The sequence below is a fragment of the Telmatherina bonti genome (assembly GCF_933228915.1).
Source record: "Telmatherina bonti genome assembly, chromosome: 2".
Classification (NCBI taxonomy): domain Eukaryota; kingdom Metazoa; phylum Chordata; class Actinopteri; order Atheriniformes; family Telmatherinidae; genus Telmatherina; species Telmatherina bonti.
In genome coordinates this window covers 17,245,766-17,272,595 of record NC_136620.1, presented here as the reverse complement: position 1 = coordinate 17,272,595, position 26,830 = coordinate 17,245,766, and the positions used below count along the sequence as shown (strand labels likewise).

Sequence of the window (26,830 nt, the reverse complement as noted above, 5' to 3'; positions counted from 1 at the left end):
GTGGTTAATGGGTTTAAATACAACCTATGTCTCTGGAGTATTGGCTGTAGCCACGTTAACAGTCTTTGTGTACTGACAGAAGATGGCGTCGAATGCCTCGTCTCTGTGCATCATTGCTCCAAACACCATGGGCTGCAAAAGAACAGAAAGAAAAAAAAAAAGCATCAAGTTGAGTCTGAACAGAAAAGAAGCTAAAGCTAAAAACACACTTTATGTAAGATGGATGGCTTTGACGCATGCATTTTTTGTTTTCTACCATAATAAAACAATAACTAAGTCATTGTTTTCCACGCAAATTAGAAAGAAAAAGTTTAATTTTGTGGTAAAAAAAGTACAATTCACAAGACCAACTGCTTTTTATTGACAGTGGATATGAAGTGTTCACATCCTTGTTACAGAGCCAGATGTTTGTGATCTTAAACAAATGAGGCCACAATAAATAATTTCACAAACCGCTTCCACTATGAACGCAAAAACTAATCTGTACAGTTTTGTTAAAAACACACACAAAATCTTCCAGAGAAAAAAAAAAAAAAAAGATTACAAACATACATTGTTTTTTGCATAAGTGTAAACACCCCTAACCGCTTTCTGAGGAGACACCTTTTGTGCTACCCATAACACAACATGTATAATTTTGGTCCCAAACAACAGCTGAGGTGTGATTTTATAACACAAGAGTCAGAATCAAAACATACATTACTGTGCCAGAGTAATTTCACCTGGACCAAAGCTGAAAATGTAAAATGTTTTCTCCTCCTATAAGAAAATGTCATGACTTTCAGTGAAAACCAGAGGATAGCAGCTCAGTTCACTGAAGTTATGTCTGATGAAGAACTATCCAGAGGTGGAGGCAAAAAAAAGTGAACCTGAGCATTTGTACAGATGTTTTAATAGAAGTGTTAAGCACGTAAATATCTCAGGAAGCCATTTACCAAGTTTAATGATTGACATCTCTATTAATGGTCAGAGACAAGAGAATGGAGGGATGACCTCCTAATTCACTGTAGAAACACGATGAGGATCCAGAAAGAAGTACATCCCAACATAGTATCATCCAAAGAGTGAGTACTTCACTGTAAAACCTCCTGGACACTCATGATTCATGTCAAACAAGTCAGAGTCTGAAATGGTTTAATAAAATGTTTAACCACAAAAGAGTGTAATGAAGACCTGATTCATGATTTTGCAGCTTTTTGTCCCACAGTGATGAGGTAGACAGGCAGCAGTCTTTACTTCCATGTGGCACCATGTTTGTGCCGTTTGCTTTGGATGGAGAAAACAGCAGAAGATCTAAAGTCCTGTTCTCATGTTTTAGAAAGACGGACTTATAATTTCTTGGAGTTTATGCTATGTTTGGTTTGGATGCCAAACACACCTGGCTTGGAGCCTGTTAGCGGAGTTTCTTCCCATCATGTTGGTGTGCTACATACCAGGACTGCTGCTTCTGAGTGTGTGCAAAGATCTATTCTGCTTGTGCCGTGCACTGCTGCACGTACAGGAAGAGGTGAAAGTAATAAGTTGTTGAAGCTCATTTTGATTTGAGAAGAACATTCAGTCTTCTTGGGTAAATTACAACCATGAATAAAGTTCAGCTGTCCTCGCAGGATTTTCTTCACATTTACTTATTTCCTTCTTGCATCAAAAACCAAAAACATTTACAGGCTCTTAACTGTAAATAGTGTACTTTACATTTTGGTCAAAGTATTTATACGCTGGTTAGTACATAACTACTTCTGTCATTTCTGCTCTGACTGAACTCTTACCTTTTGGGTGGATGGCGTTGCTATGGAGATACCCATCCCTGATCCGGGCAGCACTGACAGAACCTTGTACTGCAAGGGAGAGATTACACACAAACTTTATTAGAATGACACTACAGGGGTTCCCAGCAGCAGACCACTGTGGGCGCTTACTGCTCTTTGAAGATTTAAAAAAGATTTTTCAATTTAAAAGACTTCCAGAAAGACAGAAGAGACTCTGAAAAGGTGGTGCACTGGGTGGAAACATTTGTACAAATACAGAATTCCTTATCTACAGAGGTCTGTAAGTGAAATAAAAACAAGCCCAATGCAGGGCGGACGTCCATCAAAGTTAGGGTTGCACGGTACACTGGTACCAGTATAGTACCACAATACTGGAGCTTTGAAAACGATACTATGACAGCATTTAAAAACAAATGCTACCTTTTTTTTCTTTTAATGGAAAAGAATTGGTAACTAGGAGCCTGTGTCTTGAAGCGAGGCGAGGCCAGCAAGAGTCACGTCATCAGTTCAAGTTCTAACTGTAATGTGAGGTGAATCCCATTCGAGGAGGAAAAACAAGTTGCATTAAAAGACAGATTTCCTCTGACAGGGTCAGAAGAAAACAACACCATTATTACCGACTGTAAGCTGCGACTCTTTTCACACAAAGAAAGTAGCCTATTTAGGATTCAGTAAGGCATCGATGTGTCGCAGCTCAGTGATCTGAATCCTTCACTGAGTCCTAAACAGGCCAATAAGTTAGTAAGAGTTGAGCCGAGACATGAAAGCTGAAGGAAAAAGAGCAGAGAGGAAGTAACACTTGTCATGATTTCACCCACCTTCTGGATGTCAGTGATGTCAAGCAGCTTGATGACTTTGTTTCTCTTTGAGGATCCAGATCTGGAGCTGGAGCTCTCGAAACAAAGATAACTGAGGAGACAGAGGGTACCAAGTTAAGCTTCCTATTTAACTTTGTTACTTTAGGGTCCCTTTTTGTCTTTTGAAAGCTGATTTGTAAATTTAACCTTGTTCATTCTCAGAGACACACGAGTGATAAAACCAGCCGTCACCATCAGGTATACCTTCTCAACTGCTTGTTCACGCAAACGTTGAAATCAGCTAATCATATTGCAGCAACTCCATGCATTTAGTCATGGTTAAAATGATTTGCTCAAGTTCTAACTGAGCATCAGAATAAGGAGGAAAGGGGATTGTGGGGACTTTGAACATGGCGCGGTTGTTGGCGAGAGAATTTCAGAAACTGCTGATCTGCCAGGATTTTTAAACACAACCATCTAGATTATACGGAGAATAATCCGAAATAGAGAAAACATCCAGTGAGCAGCAGTTGTCTGGACCAACATGTCTTGTTGATGTCTGGGGTCAGAGGAGAGTGGTAAGACTGGTTGGAGGTGAGAGAAAGGCAAATGGAAGTCAAATAAGCACTGGTTCCAACAAAAACAAATGTAGAATAGCATCTCTGAAGAGAATGACACAGAACAAAGAAAATATCCAGTTATCCAGGTTTCATAAAATTGTGACAAGATTGCCTGGTCTGCTGAGTCTCCATTTCATCTCCACACTAAGATGTTAGGATCAGAATACAGTGGGAAGATAGAAGCACAGACCAACACATCAGACTGCTACTGGTGCTGTTATTGTGTCGGGGATATTTCTTGACAGACTTTAGACCTCTGACTACCACCACTGACAACCGGAGTATTTTTGTTGACCATGTCCATCACTTTGTGACCGCAGTGTAACATCTTCTGATAAATACTTCCAGCAGGACAACACACCATGTCACGCAGCCTAAATCATTGTCCTCCATTGTCCGCTACGGTCACCAAATCTCAACCCAACAGAGCAGCTTTGGGATGTGTGATGTGGTGGAACAGGAGATGCACATCATGGATGTGCAGCAGACAAATCTGCAGCAACTGAGTGATGTTAATATGAGGAGAAACCTCTGAGGAATGCTTCTAATACCTTGTTGAATCTATACTATCAAGAATTAAGGCAGCTCTAAACAAAAAAAGGAGAGGTAAGGCAGCAAAGTGGCCTGAATGAAGTAACCATTCATTCATTCATTCATTCTCTGAACCGCTTAATCCAATGAATAAAGTGTCTTCATTCTAAAATAAAATAAAATAAATAATAGAAGTCTGGGTTGGGTGAATGTTTGTAGCAAACAATAATGTAATAATTTTGGCCATTTCAAAAGCAATAAATTCACAATAATGTAAAATTTATTTTACCAAAAGAATAAGTTATTATGTTAACATTAAAAAAAACCTTTGAAAAAGTCATAGAGCTGGTAATGTAATTATACATAAATAAATGAGCATTTCTCAGAAATACAAGATGTTTTAGCAATTTTTGGTCAGTCTGCGCATGTAAAATATGTATGATTACACGCTTATTAAGTTACTGGCTTTATCACATTTTAGAAGGCCAAAATGATTACATTATTTTCTTTATAAATGGTTCAACATGGCTAATTGTTCCATAGCTGTATGACAAACTTACTTCTCTGTCACATAAAGGACTCCGTTACGGATGTAGTCTGTTGGTGTCTTTCTGTCTCTGTTGATGAGACAACAGCGCCAGCCGTTCTCACACACTGAAAAGATGCCAAAGTGGTTAAAACACATGAAACCACATCCACATACAGCTGCAGGCAGTGAAGTCACTTCACCAAAACAAGTGCAGAAAAAAGCATTTAGTGTCTCCACTACCTCCCAGAGGACGCTCACTCTCTGGCAGGTTGAAGACCTCATGAAATGCTCCTCTCTTGGTGCTGTAGTATCTTCCTCCTTCCTCGTCTCGGCTGACACCCAAAGGAGCCGCTGCATAGACGCTGCCTCGCCCTCCTGATGCTGGAACCTGAACGGGGATGAAATGGCAGGTGGCAAGCGGGGAATTAGCGAAGCAAACTGGTGATTCTGGTATATGTTTACCTGCTTCCAAGGTGCACGTAGAGAAAAATAAGTCCAGAAATAAGGCAACAAATCATCTATAGAACAACTATTTGCTTTTATCACCGATTTCTTCAGCAGTCAAGTTCCTGTCCTTTTTTTAGACATCAGTCTGATTCTTCTTTGCTTCTCACTGACGAGGGTTTATTTTTTTTCTGGCTTTTCATAACGTCATGCAAGTAGAAGCATGTTTCAACTGCTTTTACCATCAATCTCTCCCCAATCTCAGTCTGGGTTTCAAGGTCAGAGTCACAGATTGACAAGTTTGCTATTGTCCTTTGAGTAGGACACGCAAAACAGCTTTTGATCCCTGCCAGTCTGTAGCTTTGTTTTCCCATAAAGTAGAATGAAATGCACAGTGTAAGAAGTTAACTTTTATTCTAATACTCAGAAATTCTGATTTAAGAATAAACAGCACATCTGTGAACAAAACTAAAACTATGGGTTAAATAAAAAAGTGAAGCGAGACCTAACCGGCTACTGGGAAGGGAGGAAAGCTGTTTGGATCTTCAAAATCTAAAAAGGAGCAGGGTTGAAATTATTTTACTGACAGCCGAACCCGAGAGCATCAGGGTGTCACCATGACAACCACTGGAACTTCAAAACACAGACACGCCATCACTACGGAGGAGTTCTATAAATCAAAGGAAAAGCAGCTAATTCTCATGTCTGTATCTAGGACACACATGACTGACCTCCACACTATGACTCAAACATAACACACACACACACACTCATCAGATCCTACCTGTTCACACTCAGACAGCTGAGAGAGAAAGACACAACATCTCAGAACTAAAAGCAGCAGTGACACATCAATCCAGTCGGCGTTCGCTTTACGTGCTGCAATGAGGACAATAAGTTCAGAGCCGACATCTCAGCGCTGAAATCTTCCCTGACATCCGACTCACGCGGGACCTAGAAGTCCCTCTTCGCTGACCTCAGACCAGCTCTGTTGCCAAGTCTGTGACTGCATTTGGGAGTTTGGACTGACCCGTCGGCTCAGTGCAGTGTTGCTGCGCTCCTTCAGCTGCAGGTCGGTGGGTAAATTGGTCCAGATGATGTACGGGGTGTCGTAGCGCTGCCTCAGCTTGGGGCAGCTCTTAAAGATGAAGTCGATGATAAAGAACTTGATACCGGCGTATATGCCTGGAGAGGAGAAGGAAGACAAACTCAGCAGATGGACAAACATAATAAATCACATTTAGACAGACCTGCAGATTTATGTCTATACATCTACTTAGGAAAATCTGACCCGTCTGGGTTTTATTAATGAGGAATTACTTTGTAAGACATTGTGAATTATTCTCATTTTTCGAACGATTATGCTGTGAGCAACATTGACTTACATTGAAGTAGACACACGTAACGCGTCTGTTCATGGGCATTTCTGCATGACCTATATTTGGAAAGTAATCCCTCCAAAAATTGTTCTGCTAAATTGAACATTTCAGCAAATACCAAATTATTTGAGTCCTGATCAGGTATTGAAATTGAGTAAATACAACCAATGAGGAAGTGGTGTATGAAAACATTTTCATAGGAGTTAAAAATGTCAGTAGCAGTCAGGTGATGTTAATTAAACACACCTGATTTAATTGTACATCAGTGTGAGAACCTGGAATTTCCAGTTTTAGTGTGAACTTCAGCAAGCTGTCTTCACCATGTCCATACGACTTGATACGTCACGTTTCTGCCTTTTCAGACTGATTAAATATTTATCTCAACCAAAACCCCATTAACCAGCTCCAGATTGTACAGAGCTCAGCTGCAAGAACCAAGTAAAGAGAGCAACTTACTTCTGTTTTAGCCCTTTCAGCTTTTCACCCTTTTGTTTATATGATCCTTTAGAAACATCAGCCTGTAAGAAGCTTGAGATCATCTGACAGGACTTTCAGACCAGAGGCCACAGAAAATATGAGGTCAAAGACACTCTGGTCTGATTTTAAAATTCTTTTACCCAATTTAACATGAATTTTATGATTTGTATTTTATCTAGTATTCTGCCCTGCAATCAATTATAATCTATATTCTATTTATGCATCAAGTCATTTTAATCTCTAATTTTATCTGTGAAGAACTGTTAAGTTTATAAAAGATGCTATTATACATATAAATATATGTTATCTTCTTTTTTCCACTAAATACCTATGATGAATCCCAGGAGCTGATACGGCAGCAGGCACGAGGAGATGAAGGCCGCCCAAAGACCAACGTACAGCTTCTGAGTCAGCTCCGGTTGCACCCACATGAACAGGCTGCACACAAACCCACACAGACCCTCACTGTATTAGCAGCTCTGTTCCTGACTCCTGTCCAACATAAGACATGTGCAGAAAAACTCACTTTTTTATTTTCTCCAGGATGTTGGCCATTTTTCCAAACAGATTCTGTAAGGATGAAGACATAAAACAAAATCTGTTGTTCAGGGAGGTGTTTGGCTGCAGATTAGCGCTTCCCATTGTGCACCTTGTTTTACCTGAGCTTTCTGTGCAACGTCCAACACCAGCTGGAACTTCTCAGATACTGTTAAGTCTTCTTTTGGAGGTTCCTGTTAGAAAAACAAAAACAGAGGTGGAGTTGTAAGCTGCACGCCATCCGTTAATGATGATTTCTTCAATGTGGTGTTTATGTGAATTAAACTTGTCCAAGAAAATTTAAGATTATTATGGCATTTATCAAATACAACCCCAACACCATAAAAGTTCAAACACTGCTTAAAATGTAATTAAAAAACAAATTTAATGTTTCCTAAATCTTATTAATCCATTTTAGTAACATATCAGATGTTGAATCAGACATTTTACAGTTCCATGAAAAATATTAGCTCATTTGTGCTGACAGCAGAACCAACGGAAGGCTGGAAACCCAACGGGTAACACTGAGGAACCACATATTCAGCAACACACAAGGGAAAGTGTTTCAAAAGGAGCAGATTTATTGAAAGGAGTGAGTGAGGAAGGCTTTTGGCAAGAAACAAAAACACTGTGAAAACAGTGCCACCACATGGGGATGGGGGGTAATCCAGAGCAACTCGAATCTGGTATTTGAAGAAAAAAAAAAGGGGGGGGGGGGGGGGGGGGGGGCATCAATCTGAAATCTGGATGTGCGGTCAGAAACAGAACAATGGTCATACACGGAAAGGCGACGGCAGAATAAATGAAGGTCGGGTGAGGAGAGAATTGGTGGTCATGGAGCAAAATATGGATCAACATCCAGTTGAACAAAAGATGTGGAGAAGGTTTGTCATGGACAAGGCAAAGAGAAGATTACTCAGGGATGTAATTTGCTTAGCAATGAGAAAACAGACAGGAACGCTGGACCTCAGCTGGCACAAAGCTGTTGATAATCTGTCAGAAAAGCAGAGACTGGACAGGACTTCAGTAATCCTGTGCACAGGTCCAACAGGAACAATTAGGAAAGCCCTGGTAGACTGCACAAATTAAACAAGATATGGCAACCAGAAAACAACAGTAACTGGTACAAATCAAAAACATCTGGATGAGCATCTGAAAACTAAATTAACTTGCAACAGGTCTGTAGCAGGACTGGGTTTAAAGAAGCATTTTTAGAGGCAGATAGACAGAAGTTCACCAGTCTGAGCCAAACTGTCTAAAAATTGTGGAATAGTTTTAAGTAAAGACTTTAAAAAGATTAAGCTCCTACAGTGTAAAATATCTCCAAAAGATCCTGAGAATTGGAAGGAATCTCTGTGTGCATGGAACAAGGTTAAAGGTAAGAATTTGATGCTGTTTATCTTGGGGTCCTCAGGCAGCACTGCATTAAAAACCAGCTGATTCTCTGCTGGAAAACACGGCATGGACTTAGGAAGACTTCCAGAAATGACTGCCTCGAAACATTATTCACACTTGAATCTACTAAAAAAGGTTGAAGCTGTATCATGCAAAGAAGAAGACAGATGTGAACAGAATCCAGAAACACTGCTGTTTTCTCTGGACCGAAGCTCATTAAAATGGTCTGAGACAAAGTGGAAAACATGTCAGGAGTGGGAAGCTTCTACATTTGTGAAACTCAAAAATGCTGAAAAGCGCATGGAGGTTTTAGAGGAAGGGTCTCCAACTCCGGTCCTCATGAGCCACCATCCTGCAGGTTTTAGTGGTTTCCTGCTGTGACACACCTCACCCAAATCAATGGCTCATTAACAGACAGGTGCAGAAGATGACAACAAGTTAATGGAGAACCTTTTCATTTGAGTCAAGTGTGTTGTACCAGGATAACACTAAAAACCTGCAGGATGGTGGCTCACAAAGTCAGTGATCCCAGTTTCAGAGCAACATCTGCTCCCATCCAGACAACGTCTCTTTCAGGGAAGGCCTTGCAGATTTCAGCAAGGCGATGCCTAACCACTGCATTCATCCCAACAGGCCTGCTTGCAGTCCAGACCTTTGACTATAGAAAACATGTGGAGCATCATGAAACAAAAAAAATGAAGGTCCAGGACAGCTGATAGAATCCTGCATCAGAGCAGAATGGGACAACAATCTTCTCCTAAACCTCCATCAGCTCATCTCATCACTTCCCATATGTGTACAGACAGTTGTTAAAAGAAGAGGGGATGCTAAACAATGCTAAACATAACCTGTTCCAACTTACAGATGTGTTGCTGCCATCAGATTCAAATGAGTTACTATTTTCCATGAAAAGGTGAAATTTCTCACTTTTAGTATCTAACCTCAGTATAATCTACTGGAAACCAAATATGGGTGATGAGGTTTATAAGTCGTCACATTCTGGTTTTATTTACATTTTTTCTCCCAAGTTTTTAGTAAATAAGGTTGTTGAACATTTTAATGTTGAAAGGTCATTGCTGAAAAACAAATAAACAAGTAAACGGGAGTAAAGGGGGTTTTTCTCACCACTGGTTCAGACACTTCAGGTACGATGCTCCACTGGATCCTCCAGCCTCTGAGAGCAGAGTATCATGAAGTCATTTTACATCAATGGGCAATTTAAATGAAGTAATATACAGTCTGTGTTCATAATGTTTCTTTTTTTCAGTAAGAATCCACAGAGTTTTGAATCCTGACACACCAGCATACGGTATGGTTCATTTCTGTTCTCCCGCTGTTCATCTGATTGGTTGTCAGGTAGGGAGGCCATGAATATGCACTTTGTGTACAAGTTACAAAACCCTGATCATTTTCTTAGGGTTTGTTCTTGACAAAGTGAACTGCTGCAGTCAAGATGCAGAGCTGAAGGAGACGTTAAAGAAAAATTGCGAGGTTTAAGTGTGGTTGGAGCCAGTTAAATTAGCAGATCCCCATACTCCAAACACATAAGCTACAAGAAGCTTTTTGTTTTCCACAGCAAAATCTTAAATCGTAAATTCTCCAGTCAAAAAGTTGTGCTGTTACTAAAGGCTCCCAACCCCCAAATTCCCCACGTTTTCCAGATATTTCTCTTTAATTTGATGTTTAATTATGTAACCTCCTTTTTTCTTGGGGAATGTGTTTAATCATGGGATGTTGGTCATAAAATGTCAACATTTAGTTGCTTTTATGAGACAGTAGATTGAACAGAGAAAGAGGGAGTGGCCTGCTCCAAAGGACCATGGGCTGGGATTTAAACCAGGCTGCGCTGAGGAGACGCATCCTCTGTATTTGAGCGATGCGGTAAACATCCAGGGTTTTTCTTTTTTTTGTGTTTTGTTTTGTTCTTAAATACACAGCAGTATTTCATGAGACTATTCCCACTGAAAACTGCAACCTGTTGTTCAACTTTCACTACATTTTAATCCAGCATAACAGCATGGCGAATTTTATCCAATAGTTCTGCTGATCCCTAAACAGTTGCCAAAATTCCCTCAAGAATGTATGTTGTATGTTCAAAATGTATGTTAAGTAAAGCAGCAGTAAAATATTAATTTCTTTACAAGAAAACTCAGACTTCAACTTCCAGGTAAGGGTACGGTGACTGTGGAAAACAACAGAAATCAGGGTTTACACGACCAAACCACCCCATCCCAAGCTGTATCCCTTGTTGAAAATGGAACTTAAGGTGATTAATTAGGTTTTATATGTTTAAATCAGTGATTCTTAGCCTTTTGTAAGCCAGTGCTCCCCTAACACCCCCCACCATTAAAGTGGAGGGTAACATTGCAGGTCTTCAAAAACCAGACATTGTAACGTTGCAGGAGTGGATCTGTCTCATGGGATCATATGATCTGGAGCACTTTGCTTTACAACTCCCCTTCTATAAATACAGAGGGTTCTGCTTTGTGCTACTTTTTCCTCATTTTCGACTGATAGTTTGTTATGGCTGAAGTAAGAAGGTGAAAACGATGTCTGAGGAGGACAGAAGGAGAAAGCGGGACAGGGATCGCACCAGATGAAAGACAGAAGTCCACCTTGGCAAAGAATTTACTCATTGGAGTCTGATGAAAGAGCGGTGTGGATGCAAACTCTCTGTATGATTCGGTCTTTAGACTGGTAAGTCTTTGTCTGTTGTGCAAACGTACAAAATTGTGATGTACTTCTTCCACATCTTTCAGCCCGTGTTGATCAAAACAATGACAGTAAGCACCTGAATAGCTGCAGAACGTTGCAGTAAACGTCTGTCCTTATTTTGCATTAAACAGCAGCTAAATGCTACTAATTAATGATAATCGGCTAAAGATCAAAGCTAATATGTCTCCCTAAACATTTTGCAAAAACATGGATTGAAACAGTCTAATTTTGTTTGTTTCATTTTAATTTCTATTTTATGATAGTGCTGTGTGGCCTGTGGGAGGTTACAGGTTTAGTGTCTCTAGTGGCTAAAAGTTATGTTATCACTTTACTTCAGAAATAAATATGCAAGTATAGATAAGTATTAAAACAGCATCCCGTCAGCCTTTAGTCAGTGTTTAGCCATGTGATTGGTTGAACAAAGATGAAGACAGACCTGGAAATCAGGTAATTCAACGAGAGGCGAACGATGGCAAGAAACAGGAACATGGGGACGGCCCAGCCGTGCCATGCTGCATACATATACACCTGTGGAGGACATGAATACAGTTTTTTGTGTGTTTACAAACATTAGTGTGTGATGAGTGTGCTTGGAGAAACTCACAATGAAGGCGATGGCAGACGTGTAGACAGAGTACCAGCTGGATAAGGCAGAGAGGTTCCGCATGAAGTTGGTTACGGGTCTGAATCCTCGTTCTAGAAAAACATCAACAAACAGGCAAAGAGATGGGACAAAGAAAACATCACACCTGTCCAGCTGTCACTTCTGTTTGAAATGTTAAACTTAAGGGAATATAGTGTGATTTCTTCTTAATAATATACATCAAAACAACGGAGAAGCCCTGTGGATCAGCTTTTTTTTTTTTTTGTTTGGTAAGCTTTAAAGTCCCAGAAGGGCTCATCATTGGGTTTTCTAGGATTTAATTTGCACATCTGAATTTTGTATCAGTGTGTCTTCCCATGCTGATAATGTGACATAACATTATATGTGACACAAAAATACTCACTAAGCCGTCTCATGTTTTCTGTCAGCCTGTGGATCAAAAACAAAATAATTATTTTGATCTTCAAACAGGCACAACTGAATAAAAACAGTATCCTGTGTTTTCCATTCACTTCTAATCATTTGATTATTATCCAAATTCCTTTAAGACAACTGGATTGTAAAAATGTGGCAACTCTCACCTCTTGGCACTCAGTGGCTCCTCTGTCTCCACCGTCATCTCTTCCGGTTGGAAGCGGAAGTCTTCGATGTAAACGCCGTAACGATCGTAGAGCCATTTCAGGACACTGCTGGACAGCGTCTCTTTCTGTTTGTCTGATGGAGAAGAAAAGAGCGTAATCAAAACATTGAGAAGAGGAATAAAATCTCAAAGTAAGGAGGTGTAAATCACCTGTACTGCTGCTTGCAGGTAGAGGAGGGGGTGTGGATTTAGGTGTCTGCGACGGTGAGTCTTCAAGTCTGCAAGCAGAAGTCAGTCCAGGTATAAAACCAGAGGAAGCAGCTGCTCCGTCTGCTGGATGCACCTGTTAATGCCTTCATGTATAAATAACTCACCTGGATCTCAAGGCCTCGTTGATCTTCTGCTCCAGCTCCAAACGTCTGCAGCGCTCCTTCTCCAGCTCCTGTTTCAGCGAATCTATGTGGGATTCCTCCCTAAGTTTCCTCAGCTCCTCCTCTGAAGTGGAAGGATTTGACACGTGATCGGACCGTTAAAAACCAACATCCACTCACACTCAGGTTATTTCTTTTAGGTTAAACAGAGTGCCACAGAGTGTTGGAAGACCAAGTCTGAAGGAGGAACTGAAATAAAAACCAGCTGCAGCCTCGTAAGAGTTGGTGGATTTAAAAAGCTCTTTAAGTCAAAGCCTCAGCTAAAGTCCGTCATTAGCCAGAGGAGGTGATCCCACTTCCTTTTCACAAAGTCCCACCCCTCATGAAGTTTAACACGTTAATACTCTAATAAGAAGTAGGAGAAAATTACTCTTCCTTAACGCAGGTGACAGTCGAACTTTGTTGTAAACTTTTTAATCATTAAATGCTGAATAATTCTGGTGACATCATACCAGGATAGTCCAGGAGACTCAGCTCCTTACTTTGGTTTGGTTTCACTCTGCTTGCTGCTAAAAATGCTCAAACCGCCTGAGCAATGTCAATAGTTAGAGCAACTGGTCACTAAGGCTGACTTTCACTGAAATTACTAAGGAAGAAGAAAATCCAGCTCATTGATTGGCCAGGACTGAAAACAGCTTGTTCACCACAACAGCGGAGCCGGGATAAATTTTTGTAACCTCAAGACATCCACACTGGTGCAGAGCAGAAGGACATGTCCTAACATGTCAGATAGCTTACTGCCTGCTGATCACAGCGGACAGATTGTGGGGTGAACTGTATTAAAAACCCCAAGACAGCATAAACTTTGTGTTCTTCTGTTGGTTACTTGGAGAAAAACTGCTGGTTGAGGGAGAAGGATTCAGTCTTGGCCAATAAATCAGTCACATTTTCTACTTCTTTCTGCTTTTTTTCTTCTTGCTCAGTGGAGATTTTGGACAGTACGAGTTGAGAAAAGTAGAAGTTGTCACTGCATGACCTTTTTCCAGGCAGTTTGGTTTACTGGTACAATGCAGTATGAGGGCAAACTAAACCAAAGTACAAACTGCTTCTAACCAAGCCCATCTAACCAAGTCGTCTGGACTTTCTGCGTGTGAATGCCTCTTGAGACCGCTGGTTTTCCAGCAGATCAGAGTTCCTTCCTTTGGTCTGCACCAGATTCCAAATAAGCATTCACACTTTGCCAAACAAACTGTACGGGAAAGGTCAACACCGCTCTGTGGTTCAGATGTTCAGCTGGACCACAAACTATTATAAAACTGTAATTTTTTTTACCATGATATTCAAAGTTTGAACTTTGCCTTGATTTTAATTCTGAAATGAAGGACTTCACGGACTTCCTTGCATTTTATGACTTAGACATGCAGGATGACTTACACAACCTTGTGTTACTTGCCGAAACCAGTCTATTTAACAAAGAACTAACGCAAACAGAACATAATGATCTAGAGCCACAGCAAGGGGAACATTGACGCATCATCAGTATAAGTTATCTAATGTGGGTTTATGAAGAAATGGAGGCTTTAGACTAAATGACAAAAGGCAAGAAAAGAAAGTCTAATGAGATGCTATATTGACAAGCTTATTTTACTCTCATGGCACTATGAAGAAAGGAAGCATCAGTCACCATTGTGTGTGTGTGTATATGCTGGTGTGTGTGCAAGGCTGCGTATGTCAGATGAGGACTGCGATGTTATTAATAGCCATTTGGGAGTTACGTAACATGGCAAATATTGACTAGCTGGTGTGCTTTTGTGTTGTTGGATGATTGATTCTGAGGATGATCTGATGACTGAGCAACTGTGTCAACACGGTCTAATCAACATTGAGTTAGATTGTGCTTAAAGTGACACTTCACTCATTACTCTGGATGGGAGAATAAAATCCAGCAGTGGCATAACCAAATAATCTTTTCATCTATTTAGCCATCCATACATTAGAAAACCATTCATGGAATACTTACGTAAGAAGTGTTTTTCTAACAAAGCTATTTCTAGGTGGCCTTTGACCTCATTCAAATCCGTCCTTGGATCGTCTTGGAGAGTTGCAGAAAATGATCCTGGACCAGCCTTAAACATGAATCAATAAAGTTAGCTGTGAGAAACTGGACTGAATTAAATTAGAGTAAATAAAGAGGGTTTTTTTTTTTTTATGAACCTGGACGTCATTTTGCTGCTCCCCCTCAGCTTCCCTCATCTCCTCTGGCTCCTTGATGGAGGTGCGAGGTTTGATCACGACATCCTCGCTGCCCTCTGTGTCGGATGTGTTGGGAGACTCCGCCAGATCCAGGAACTCGTCCCGTCTCTGGCCTCGGAACCGGATCCTGTCCAGACGTTTCAACATGGTGAACGCTAAAGTCTACCTGAACATGATGAATACCTGAGATGCAGACAAAAGGAAAATAAGATGGAGGTAAAATATATAATGAAACAAACGCTGCAAATAACTATGCTTCTCCAAAGTCATGCTGGCAGGGATGCAGATTTTTTTTTTTTTCCAAAAGGTTTGTCACTAGAATATAGCAAGTCCCTGAATAAATCAATGCCACCACTTCATCTACAAGCACCTATAGTTCATTTGCATCCCATAACATCATTAACATTTAAAACTTCACTGGTTTACTGGTGTCGCAGAGTCCTATCGCTTATCATATTATCAACAATTTCTCAGGAATGGTAGAGAGTAACTCTGTGGGGTGAATTGTGATCTATAGTTTGCCCCTTGGGTAAAGTAAATAAGTTTTCCAGGCATGTATATCTCATCCATGGAGGTTTACAAACCAGATGCAAAATAGAGTTTTTAGACACTCTAAATAAGGGGTGCCCAAGTCCGGTTCTAGAGCTACTACCCTGCAATCTTTAGATATGCCCCTTTTTCAACACACCTGAAAGAAATTATTTTCTATTCCACAGTCATTAAGCAAAGGCTTTTATCCAATGCGATTTACATATGAGAGTGTGAACCAGACAAGTACTACATCAAACATTAGAGGACATCATAGGAAGGTGCTGGTGGAGTGCTATGAGCCCAAATGACTGAATTTCCTCATCTGTATGTCTTTCAGCTCTGCAGAGACCTGATAATAAGGTATTAATTTGATTCAATGTGTTGGAGAAGGGCTGCATCTAAAAGTTGCAGGATAGTAGATCTCCAGGACTCAACTTTGGGTACAGTTTCTCTATATGGTAAATCCACTATGATGATCCACAATAATACTTTTATTCACTTTTGACCTCCGGAAGGCCAAGATGTGAGAGGATTTGTAGATGAGAAAAGGCTTGGTCATTGTTTATCTGTGTGGTTCTTTTTTTTTTCTACAAGTTACTGCTAGCAATAAATTTTGTTAGTTGGCCTTATCCTCAATCTGACAACTGAGGCTGTAATGAAAAACAATGTCTGGATGTTGACAATGCTCCAAAAAGGTGAGGCTTTTACGCTTTTACAAGCTTTTAAACATTTAAAGAAAAAAAAAGATGGACCGAAAATATCATAACATAGTGTGGAGTTTTAAGCATTAAAAAAAACAAAAAAAACTTGACTGAGACTACTACAGAAAACAAAAACATGTTTCTGTCTCCTAATGAATCTGAGTTGCAGGTTTTTGGGGGTTTTTTTATACAACATTTAGGACCTCATAACTACTGGTTATCTAGTCTGCTCTCAGCATATCAGCGCATACGTGATGAAGCAGAAAATCAGATATTAAGCTCTGACATCTTTATAGTGTTTACTCAGGGAGGAGGAAATGTTTCATCATCTACTCCATGGACTGAAACAGGGACCATAAAACCTAATGGCAGATTCTGATTGTTGGTCTCCAAGAAACTTCTAAAACCTAATTGCTGTGCTAATTGTTCACAACTCTGGTAAAAGCTCATCAGCTACAATCTATTTGACCTCAGTTTCCAACAGTCAATATTTATGGCCCCCACTGGAGCCATAGAATGACCAAAAAAAAAGGATATTCAGACTAAAACTTCCTGTTAACTGTTTCACAACATCTATAAATCTGCATTGCACATAAATACACAGAAAACATCTCAGAAACAGTTGAGAAAGAAACAAAACTAAAATTTATGACATATATCCCAGGTAATGAGACTGTCATGGTCTCACAGCCTAAAATTAAAGTTGTGTCATTTGCAATTTTGTAATTGTGTCTGACTTGGGTTTTGATTTACAGCAAAATGTGACAAATTAAGCAGAATTCACTAAATGTTACGTTATACAGATGAGAAAACTAAAAAGACTGCAAACTTTGACAAGTATTTAATCGTTCCTGCACAAACACACCATTTTTTAAGTTTTTAATGTAAAGAAACTATTCCATTTGAGATATATAGTCTTGCTAATTTACTTTTGCTGTAGCAATATTATCTATATCTCAGATAGAAGGTATTGTGTTTTTCTCTTGGTACCAAATGCATGGTGCTGTGAGATTTGAGGCTAATGGAGCAGAAATATAAACAAACATTCAGCCAAAGACCCCTGGAACCCCTTCCAGAAAATAAACAAGTGATGGTCCAGTTTGACCTCAATCAGAAAGACAACTTATCTTACAAAAGCAGTGTGCACATATTATTGACATCTAGAGGTAGAGACAGGCATAACAATTCAAATACCAAGGTCAGTTTTTAAAAGATGGTGGCCGTCATTGGCCAAAATTCCCGCCATAAATAAACATGTTTTAATCTGTGAGTGGATCCAGTGGCCTCAGCTGCAGGGATGACTAACTACTTCAACATTATAGACAAACTGTCTTCGTCTGTGATACTTTCAACAGAAGACTGAGCAGATATCTGTGCTGTTCTATGGTACTTTTAAGGTGTTACTTTTTCCAAACAGTGCTCTAGTACCTATTAAACAAGGCTGGTACTGCAGTTTTGAAGTTCAGAGAATTTTCACTTTATTCTGAGCATAGAAACATAATTGATATGCTAATAAAGTGATTAGATATCAACAGAAATGCAGTTTTTCTTTTTTATTATATCTTGCATTTTCTGTTATTGACTTTTGATATTGTTATACACTCCACTTTCAAATCTATCACAACAGTGAATAGTCATGCGAGAGAAGAACACCCAAGTGAACGTCCATTAACTAGTTTTGTCACCACATTAGGTTTGGTGTTACATTTGAAAAGTAAGGAATGGAATTCATCTCTTAGATGATAGCTGAAGACATGCATCTATCAGTTTCTTGAAGATTTTGTAGGTTTGATGGAATTAGTTGATTTTGATTTTGAGAAAAAAAATATTAAAACCAAACTGAGAAAAACCGTCTGATTAAACTTCAGGTGAGCTGAAATCCCAGTTGTTTGTTTCAATGTTGACTAAATGTTTTGTACTAAACACGGGGCATAAGGACATATGCAACAGAATATTAGAAAGGAGGGAGCAGAGCTTTTAATCAAGGCACAGTATTTGTGCTTGCATCATCTTAAACCCAGAGTGAAGACACAGACTGTTTTCTAGAGGTCTGTGGAGGAACGTGGGTGTGGTGAACCTGAGGATCACTAAGCTGTCTGACAGGTCTGACAGTACATGATAGTACATTATCTGATCAGGTCTGGGCAGAAACAATGTCAGCCTGTACATCAGTCTTCTACAGACTGACTGACTCAACTCTGCTCAGTCTTACACTCACTGACTCACTGACAGATTAGCAGTGAAAGTCAGACACTTTGTTTACTTACAGAACAGCTGACCATCTCTGTATGGGATTTTAGGGTTCATTCACATTAGGATAGTACGCCGATTTGGGACTCGGCTTAGTTATAGGAGGGTGTCCCATTTGGAGTTTGGAAACAGACCTGCGTTTATAAGTGGAACGGCTCTGCTTCCGAGATCTGAATCAGAATTATAGATTCACATTTCTCCTAGGATTTGAATCAAAAGGGCTCATGTGAATGTGCCCACAGACTATCTACAAGCTATTGTACCTTTATGATATCTATTAAAAACTACAAAGTTGGTTCCTGGATGTCAGTCTGGTTTCAGGTTTGTTTAAAAGTCTTCTTGTTCCAGGTCATGAAAAGGTTTAAAGAGGAAAAGTTAAGACTTTCTCTGTCCCATCTAGTGCAACCTAGAAATAATACAGTTCATCTTGTCCAGCAGCATCAATATAATTATGACAGAGCAGTAGGAACAGTAGGGTCCAAAATTAATCATTTTTATATCACATTTTTTCAGGGCTTCAAATTAATGTGACCTGACCTGGATAAGCAGCAGAAAAATCAATGGATTAACCCATTTAGAGGATCATTCTGGTTTATTTCAACCTGGCCTGGCGTGTTTCCCCCTAGTATGGCTATTGTGTCTGTATTTGTTAAACTACAGTGCAGAGATGAGGAGTCAAACAAAATCCATGCCCATTATGATGACCAGTGTCATCTATTTATGTCAGTTCACCTTATCACCATCATAATTATCCATGTTTCAACATAATTCCACTAACCGAAATTGCCTTTATTGTCTGCAAATGAGATGTAAAACATTTTTCATTTTACTGTGTATTTAAAGTACTTAAAAACAATTTAAACAACTGTTTATTTAAAATATACACATAACCTATAATCAACTTATAAGAACAACTTTTGGTTGGCCATTATATGGCATAACCAAACAAATCATCTATTTTATTTACTATCTTTTAATTAAGATGGCAAATCTCCCATCCTTGTATAGTATTGTTTTCATGTAACCCAAGTCCTACATAGCTCTTTTTCTCATTCACCTATTCAGTGACATACCCATGCTGTGATTCTTACAATAAATATGTTCTCAATAAGCCTGCAGCTCTTTTCCTGTGGTTTTAGGTTAAAACTTCAGCACTTAGATAAAATCAAACCATTGACCATCCACTTGGAAGACAATCACTTTAGAAGCTGAACTTCAGCAATGCCATTCAAAAACTTCTACATGTGTTGATGGTAAAACAAATAAAATATGTTAAAATGTATTTTAAAAATAGAAAATATTTTCTAGATGTTGATATTGAATAACTTCATATACTTTCATTTGCAATGTCTAAAATGTCTTTGGGTTTTAGTAAAAATGCAGTTGTAAATGTTGGCTTGCAGATAACAAGCATGTAGAATTTCCTTTTTCTAAGAAGTTTGAAAAACTGAAACTGGTCAGTAGAAGCATGTTCTTAGTGACAAAACCTCATGTTATTTTCACGTCTTTGTTAAACATATCTGGCACCCGAGGTCTTAGCTGATAATGTGGGAGCAAAAAAGCTGAAGTTTTTACTTTTGTTGCTGATGGTCTCACTGCTGATGCTCCACTCATATGACAACTCTGTCAATTCTGTCTTTTCAATATCTTCCATTAACATGACAGAAGTCAAACTTTTTCATACAGATGCAAAGATGTTTTTCTTGTTTAATAAAAAACAGATGATCAGATGTATGGGTCTAAAAGGACATATACAGAGTATTGGGGTTAAATTCAATGTACCATCAAAGAGTTGCCATTGTCAGAAAAAGACTTATTAGATTATGCTGCCTACATGATCACAAATCATCCAGTCATTCTAGAAATCAGGTAATGATCAGATGTTTGGCAAATCTCTTTAATTAATTAAATAGCTAAAAACTTTGCAAACCAGAAGCTTTTCTTCTGGCCTATAAATCATGTAGAATTAGTAAAGTGGTTCAAATGACATTTTATAATACCTTGCTTATAATACATTCCTATAGCACTAAAAGAGAGTACATTTTTTGAAGGACATGTTAATATTTGAACAAATGGTAATAAGAAAATTAAGACATATTTAAACTTTTCAATTTTCTGATACATGGCCAATTTAGCAATATGCAACTTCTTGATCTTATAAATATGATTTCCTGATATTTGGATGACACACTGATACTATTGTCACTTTATAGCTTTGTTTACTTCATACAGCCACAACTGGACATCAACACACTGTCTGTTTTGAACCTGCACCATGGCTAATTTATCAAAGACATGTAAGAAGACATCGTCAAAGGAAATAGAGAAATGAAATGGCAAGAAATAAGATGGAAGTCAACACTGGACTGGCTTTTACTGGCTGGAGAGCCCAAATACAGGTATCATCCAAATGGATAGCAAATAGCCTTTGATGCCTTACTGAGAAAATCTGTCAAAGTACAGTTGTGCTTCACTGACTTCCATTAAAAGATTAGATTTTTTCCTTAATTTATTAAAAAGAATAAAGAAAGATGCTTGGGTTTTTGCTGTGGAAAAAGCAAACAATCACTAAATCAACAGCAGTTCATTATTGTCTACTAGCACACTTTCCATTACCTCAGGACCCCTCCCACCTAACCATGACAGCCAATCAAATCCAGCCTAACGACCGACCTCAAGGAACTGAAGGAACACGGTGGGTCCGCGGGGTCCAGGTTGGACACACCTGCACACCTACATAAACCAACACTAAGAGAATAATGACAGCACGTAAAGAAGAAAAGCGTGGACTGGCAAGTTCCTCACCGAGTAATAGAAGACGAAGCAAACTTTCTCCTCCTTCTGCCTTTCCTTGCGATTCAAACCCACTGTAAACAGGACCAAGTCTGCTACTCAAACGCTCCAAACCGAACCACAGTCTTGTATCACTGTGTGTGTTCTCTACCCCAAGATTTAATCCAAATATGAAGATTTGTGGAACAAACTGAACCGTGTTTCTCCACCTAACACAATAATCACTGCTGTGGGCGGGGTGGCCAGCGGGTGTCTAAAGGAAGTGACGCAATTACGCAAGCTCTTAAAGGGAACGTCAAGGTTCAGGGTCAGGCGGAACCAAAACAGACAGACTGCTGTGGTCTTAGTTTGTGAGAGTAACAGCATTATTGACAGTGTAGGTCTGTGGAATAACCGGTTAAAACCTGCCAACTGTGAGCATGGTTTCCACCATCAAGAACACTGATGTTAAACAGGTAAAAACTACCTGATACAGGTCATTTACTTGTCTCTTTCCAAATATTAAAATGTCAAATGCCCGCGAAAACGCTCCCGCCTAATATATATATATATATATATATATATATATATATATATATATATATATATATATATATATATATATATATATATATATATATATTTATTTATTTTATTTTTTTTCAGTTTTCCACTAACTGCCTTTTATTAACTATGCATTTTACTACTAACATCAATATTTTACAACGAAAATATCTTACTCTGGTACATGTTTTATTCACAATTAAAATCTGCATTCAAGTTATCATCATGCTATTTGTTATTATCAGTTTAATAAACATTTTCATCATGTGCAGTCTGGATAAAGGATGTGACACCTTTATTAGAACCGTCTAAGAAACTTATTAAGGCATCCTAATTGGAAACAAATCCCACAGTGTGAGTAGATGAGCTCTATAAGTTGGCACTTTATAAATTGAACTATTCCAGTAAATGGTATTTTATAAATGAACAGAATTTGCTACTTTTTGTACCATGTACCCATAGATTTTAATCTTCGGATCTCTGATGGCCTATTTGACTTTAACTTAACCAAAAGAAGAGAAAAGACATTCTCTGTGTTCCCTGTGCAGAAAGATGCTGACCATGCAGTGGTTTTGGCAATAACATCTCGTGCAGTGTTTGAATCGGGATCTAAGGATGATGATGATGATGATGATGAGAATGGTGTCTATGGAAGAAGCGTGGCTTTTCCACTTCTGCAGGTCTGACTTTCCTACTAATATTAATTGATGGATTTGTTTAACATTAATCAAATCTAATTGTATTTATTAATCACTTTTCATATATTAAACACATAGCACAAAGTGCTTTACACATTTAAAAACTCCCAATACTTCTAATCAAATACACACACACACACACACACACATGAAAGTACATGTACTCACCCTCGCGTGTACATGGAAAAACATGTACAACAAAAAAGAGAATATTCCTTGTTCAAAAGCTGTTCAAACACAACTTTTCTCTGAACTGAGAACACATTTTATTTTGATTCAATCCCTCATACACCCTCCTGCTGTCATAAAACTCACTTGATCATCAAATGTGCTTTTTTTTTTTTTTTTAAACTTGCTGAAAAAAAATAAACTAATATAATATAAAACTAGCGTTTTATATTAAAATATATATGTTTTTATGTGGTTTTTTTTTCAGTGCCACAAATGAAATAGAAGTAAAAAAAAAAAAAAAAAAGTAGTGAGACATAATAAGAGCCAATAATATTAAGATGTTATTCATGTTGCTCTGCAGGCACTGCAAGAAGTGAACAAACGTCTGCTGGTGGAAAATCCTGCAGAGTGTTTGCTGTTTGACGTCGTTCTGATCACCACTGATTGCCAACAGCAGCGGCAGAGTTCCCGCATCATCAGCAGCACCAGGCATCACGGTAAAGAGACGTTGACCTTTGTGTGTTGGAGGAGATTTGAGACCACTGTGTCATTTTGCCAGCTTCCTGTGGTGATGTCGTGACTACTGTGTTGCAGGTCTTGAAGTTAGCAGGTTTTGTTTTTCTAGCGAGGAGGATTTCGTGGAGAATCTGCAGAAAAATAACGTGCATCTCTTTCTGTCGACGGATCAAAACGAAGTGTTGCAGGCGATGCAGGAAGGTCAGGAAGTTTCTTCTTCTCTGTCATGTATGAAGCCGTGTTGATGAAGAAATGACGTGCTGCCAGTCACTTCCAGATGTCGCAGCTGAAGAAGCGGTCCACACCAAAGAGTATTTTCAACTTAGAACTTGAATCCAATGAGTCTCAGGATCGCAGATTGAAACAGTAACAAACAGAAGAAACCAGTCCCATAAATAGTATTTTCACAAATCTAGATTTTTCCTGTTACGATTATTTGAATATAAATATTCATGATTTCAACATTGTTATGATTATCATGCTTTAATTAATTTCACTATGAATGTGTTAAATCATTTGAGCACTCCAAGTCTTAAAGTTTAATTAATTTTTTATTTTTTTATGTCAGCATGACAAAATGATGTAAAAAGAGAGAAAATAAAAAGTCTCATTCAGTGAAGTCCAATCAGAGTCCTTCCCGACCCCAAGGTCTTATGCAGAATTAAATGCGTTTCCATGTTAACCTTGATTCAGAAATAATATTTGCTTGTAAACATGGAGGAAAAATACTTCATGGATTATTCAGAATGATTGAATTAATCATAATTCATTTTGAGTAATATATTTAGAATAATTACCATACCATACCATATTTATTTATGAAGCACTTTAAAAACAACATACAGCTGACCAAAGTGCTGTACAGTAACAGCAGGTGAACAAAAATAGCTTAAGAAAATAAAATAACAATAAAATGGTAAAATAAGAGCTACATTAAAAAGAACAGTTAAAAATAAAATACAAGGACACAGATGACAACTCAGTCTTGCTAAAAGTCCAAAGAATAAAAATGTGTTTTTGAACGGCTTTTAAGAACAGTGAGGGAGTTAGCCTGTCTAACCTGCAGAGGGAGGCTGTTCCATATTTTTCCTCTGGATTTACAGTGTGTCTTACTGACAGTTAAAAGCAGATTAATAATTAGAATAAAAGAATAATAGAAGAATAATTCAGTTTGAATTAAAAACATCATGTCCGTTCAGATTTAAAATTACATTTGCATCTAACTTGTTAAGTGGGAAGACAATCAAAATAAAGTCTTGCCATTTCTAAAGACTCAACTCCCTGACAGGAGTTGGTTCTTCTTTTCACTTTAAAGAATGAACTCTTTGAGTTGCTTGATTGTAAATTCTCACGTTGCTCTGGTTACGATGATCTGTTTCCTGCAGGTCTTTTCTCTGCACTGCTGGCTGAAAACTGCGCCGCCTCTCCACCGGACCAGCTCAGAGTTTTGTTCTGCGAGGATGCCGTCAGTCAGCCCGATAGCAGCCCGACGTCTGCAAGCAGACAAGCTGCACAGGTACAGACGCCGACATGTCGCCTTTACTTTCTGTATGTTGCTGAAGATGTCTGAAACTTACACTCTCTCTTCAGCATTTTTCAGCTCAACTTGGAAAGATCCGTCAGAAGTTCCGAATGTTTGACAGCCCCATCTGCATCACACTGGTCACGTCCCACGGTGGAAAGGAAAGCTGCGGGAATGCCCTGAAGGCGTTGCGGTCTCTTGGAGTCAGCGTGGACGAGGCGTACTGCCTGGCTGGGGCGCCACACGGCCCCATCCTGTCCCTGCTCCGACCTCACTTCCTGCTCAGCCATGGCTTCAGCAGCCTGGAGGACTGATGTCTTTACAATCGACTCCTCCAAAAGAAACTTTACCGTGTTGAAAACAATCTGCCAAATTCTCAGATGGTATTTCATGTTAAGCACCGCTTTTAGATAATGGGATTGTTTGTTCAGCCTTAAAAAGACTGCTCCCCAGTAAGCCAGTGATCAAAGTCAAAATACTTGTAAGGACTCTTCATCTAAAGCAGTGTTTCATGGCTGATGGGATTGTTTGTGTGGAATCTGCAGGTAATCAAGTATGTACTTTAAATGGTAGGGTTAATGATTTTTTAACTTATCCCTGTGGTTTTGATGTTTATGTGTAAAGGGACTTTCAAATGTTGAAAGTCAGGAAGAAGGGTGTACAGATGCCATCATACCTAAGATTACTGCCAGTTGCTTGGTGTCTGGTTAGATGACCAGGAAGTACTTTTCTAGCTGTCTTCATCAACTGATTCAAAAAATGGCAGAAATGTTGCTCTCAGACCAAAAGCATCACCTGTAACAAGCGGTCCACACTGTAAACCTCATCTTGACCAGAGCTTCTTTTACAGAGACAGAGTCATAAATGATCTGCACATAAACAATGAAGCAGCAATCCTAACATGTAGGGGTGTCACAGTAGATTCATCCATGTTCAGATGTTTCAGTATGGAATAGAGATGAAGGTCTTGTTTTCCTACAGCGTTTAGTTTCTATTTGAAAGAGCTGTAAAATTTACTTCCTTATGTTTGTATTTTCTGATGTGTCTTTATTGAAAAAATACTACCAAGTAAATAAAACATGTAAAATGGTTGAAGGGTTTTCACTTTGAATACAGCCTTGATCTGAAAATGTCTCATTCAAACAATGTTTTATTAACCAAACATCACAGTCTTTCAGCCAATCATGTTTCTTTACCTTTTACAGCATGCATGCATTTAAAGTTTTACTTTTTAAAACACTGAGCTGTGGATTAAGTTACTGTTTGTACAACTTTGAGTAAACTATCTTTCTTTTTCTCTTGTAACATTCCTCCTTGTAATGTGTATGTGCAGGTACTTTCCATTAAAATAGATGAGGATCATCTCTTTTTGTGCCCTATTTTTTTAAAGACACTTTTACTGTTGAATTTACCGCAAGTTGTCTTTGTTTTTGGTGCAAATGTATGCTGAGTCCTGAAGAGCACATAGGTTCATAATATTCTCATGACAAGATGGAAGTTTGGAGAGTAAACTGGGTTTAAGTTCAATTTTGTGCCCAATAAGAGTGACTGTGTTTTCCTGATAAGATGGGCAACATATTTCCTTGATGACTGTTTTTGTTTCTTAAAAGAGATGCAACAATTTGATGAAATAATTTACTGTAGTTTTCTCTTCTTATGCCGTTTTATGTGGATGTGGAACTGCTTTAAGTTTTTTTGTGTTTGTAAATGTGTGGATGTCATGGAGACGGCTGGAATCGGAAACCATGTTGCTATTGTAATATTTGTCTTTTTTTTTTTTTTTTTTACTAGGTACACTAATCAGGGTTTAACTGGAGTATTTTCTTTGGTTTTTCTCATAGTTGTTTTAGGATGTGGGGTTTAAATCATAAAATTAATTTACAAAATTAAATTGATATCCCAAGAAGAGCAATGGATGTGCTGTCTTTTATTACTTTTACCAGCTGGTACAGACTAGCTGGTTTAGTTTTACTGAATGAATGTTTCTGTGTTTTTGTTTTGTTTTTATTGAAATTAAATAACTACAGACTACAACAGAAGAGTCTTCACTAATAACTTCAACCAACAATGCAACATACTACAGTTTGATTCAGAGCTTAATTTACTG

The 26,830-nt window shown here is 38.7% G+C and overlaps 2 protein-coding genes across 3 annotated transcripts; one reads left to right on the top strand and one right to left on the bottom strand.

Annotated features, from left to right (window-relative positions):
- Positions 1 to 21,420, bottom strand: LOC306766835 (GRAM domain-containing protein 4-like). The gene is made up of 20 exons (XM_079254685.1): positions 21,286 to 21,420; positions 14,960 to 15,181; positions 14,766 to 14,871; positions 12,749 to 12,869; positions 12,585 to 12,652; positions 12,376 to 12,508; positions 12,198 to 12,223; positions 11,795 to 11,886; positions 11,627 to 11,718; positions 9,601 to 9,649; positions 7,203 to 7,274; positions 7,070 to 7,113; positions 6,872 to 6,981; positions 5,718 to 5,872; positions 5,472 to 5,489; positions 4,484 to 4,631; positions 4,275 to 4,368; positions 2,585 to 2,675; positions 1,767 to 1,835; positions 1 to 132 (listed from the first exon to the last, which is right to left on the bottom strand). The coding sequence occupies exons 2-20, from the start codon at positions 15,143 to 15,145 to the stop codon at positions 25 to 27; spliced, it is 1,782 nt and encodes a 593-aa protein (XP_079110811.1). The 5' UTR covers positions 15,146 to 15,181; positions 21,286 to 21,420; the 3' UTR covers positions 1 to 24.
- Positions 21,421 to 21,615: 195 nt separating this feature from the next.
- LOC306767786 (cytosolic 5'-nucleotidase 1B) lies at positions 21,616 to 25,897 on the top strand. Of its 2 annotated transcripts, XM_079255910.1 has the most exons (6): positions 21,616 to 21,728; positions 22,365 to 22,496; positions 23,047 to 23,182; positions 23,280 to 23,402; positions 24,587 to 24,717; positions 24,792 to 25,897. In XM_079255910.1, exons 1-6 carry the CDS (start codon positions 21,693 to 21,695, stop codon positions 25,035 to 25,037), a joined length of 804 nt encoding a protein of 267 aa, XP_079112036.1. In that variant the 5' UTR covers positions 21,616 to 21,692; the 3' UTR covers positions 25,038 to 25,897. The 2 variants fall into 2 exon arrangements, with proteins under 2 accessions (XP_079112036.1, XP_079112037.1); XM_079255911.1 differs by lacking the exon at positions 22,365 to 22,496 and having other exon boundaries at positions 21,634 to 21,728.
- The last annotated feature ends 933 nt before the right edge of the window (positions 25,898 to 26,830 follow it).

Excerpts from the sequence above, each read along its gene's own strand:
- LOC306766835 (XM_079254685.1), bottom strand. The coding sequence starts at position 15,145 with ATGTTGAAACGTCTGGACAGGATCCGGTTCCGAGGCCAGAGACGGGAC. Across the intron at positions 12,509-12,584 it reads ACCTGCAAGCAGCAGTACAG|ACAAACAGAAAGAGACGCTG; the intron begins GTGATTTACACC and ends CTTCTCCATCAG. Across the intron at positions 4,369-4,483 it reads GAGTGAGCGTCCTCTGGGAG|TGTGTGAGAACGGCTGGCGC; the intron begins GTAGTGGAGACA and ends GCATCTTTTCAG.
- LOC306767786 (XM_079255910.1), top strand. The coding sequence starts at position 21,693 with ATGGTTTCCACCATCAAGAACACTGATGTTAAACAG. Across the intron at positions 23,183-23,279 it reads CAGCAGCACCAGGCATCACG|GTCTTGAAGTTAGCAGGTTT; the intron begins GTAAAGAGACGT and ends ACTGTGTTGCAG. Across the intron at positions 23,403-24,586 it reads GTTGCAGGCGATGCAGGAAG|GTCTTTTCTCTGCACTGCTG; the intron begins GTCAGGAAGTTT and ends TGTTTCCTGCAG.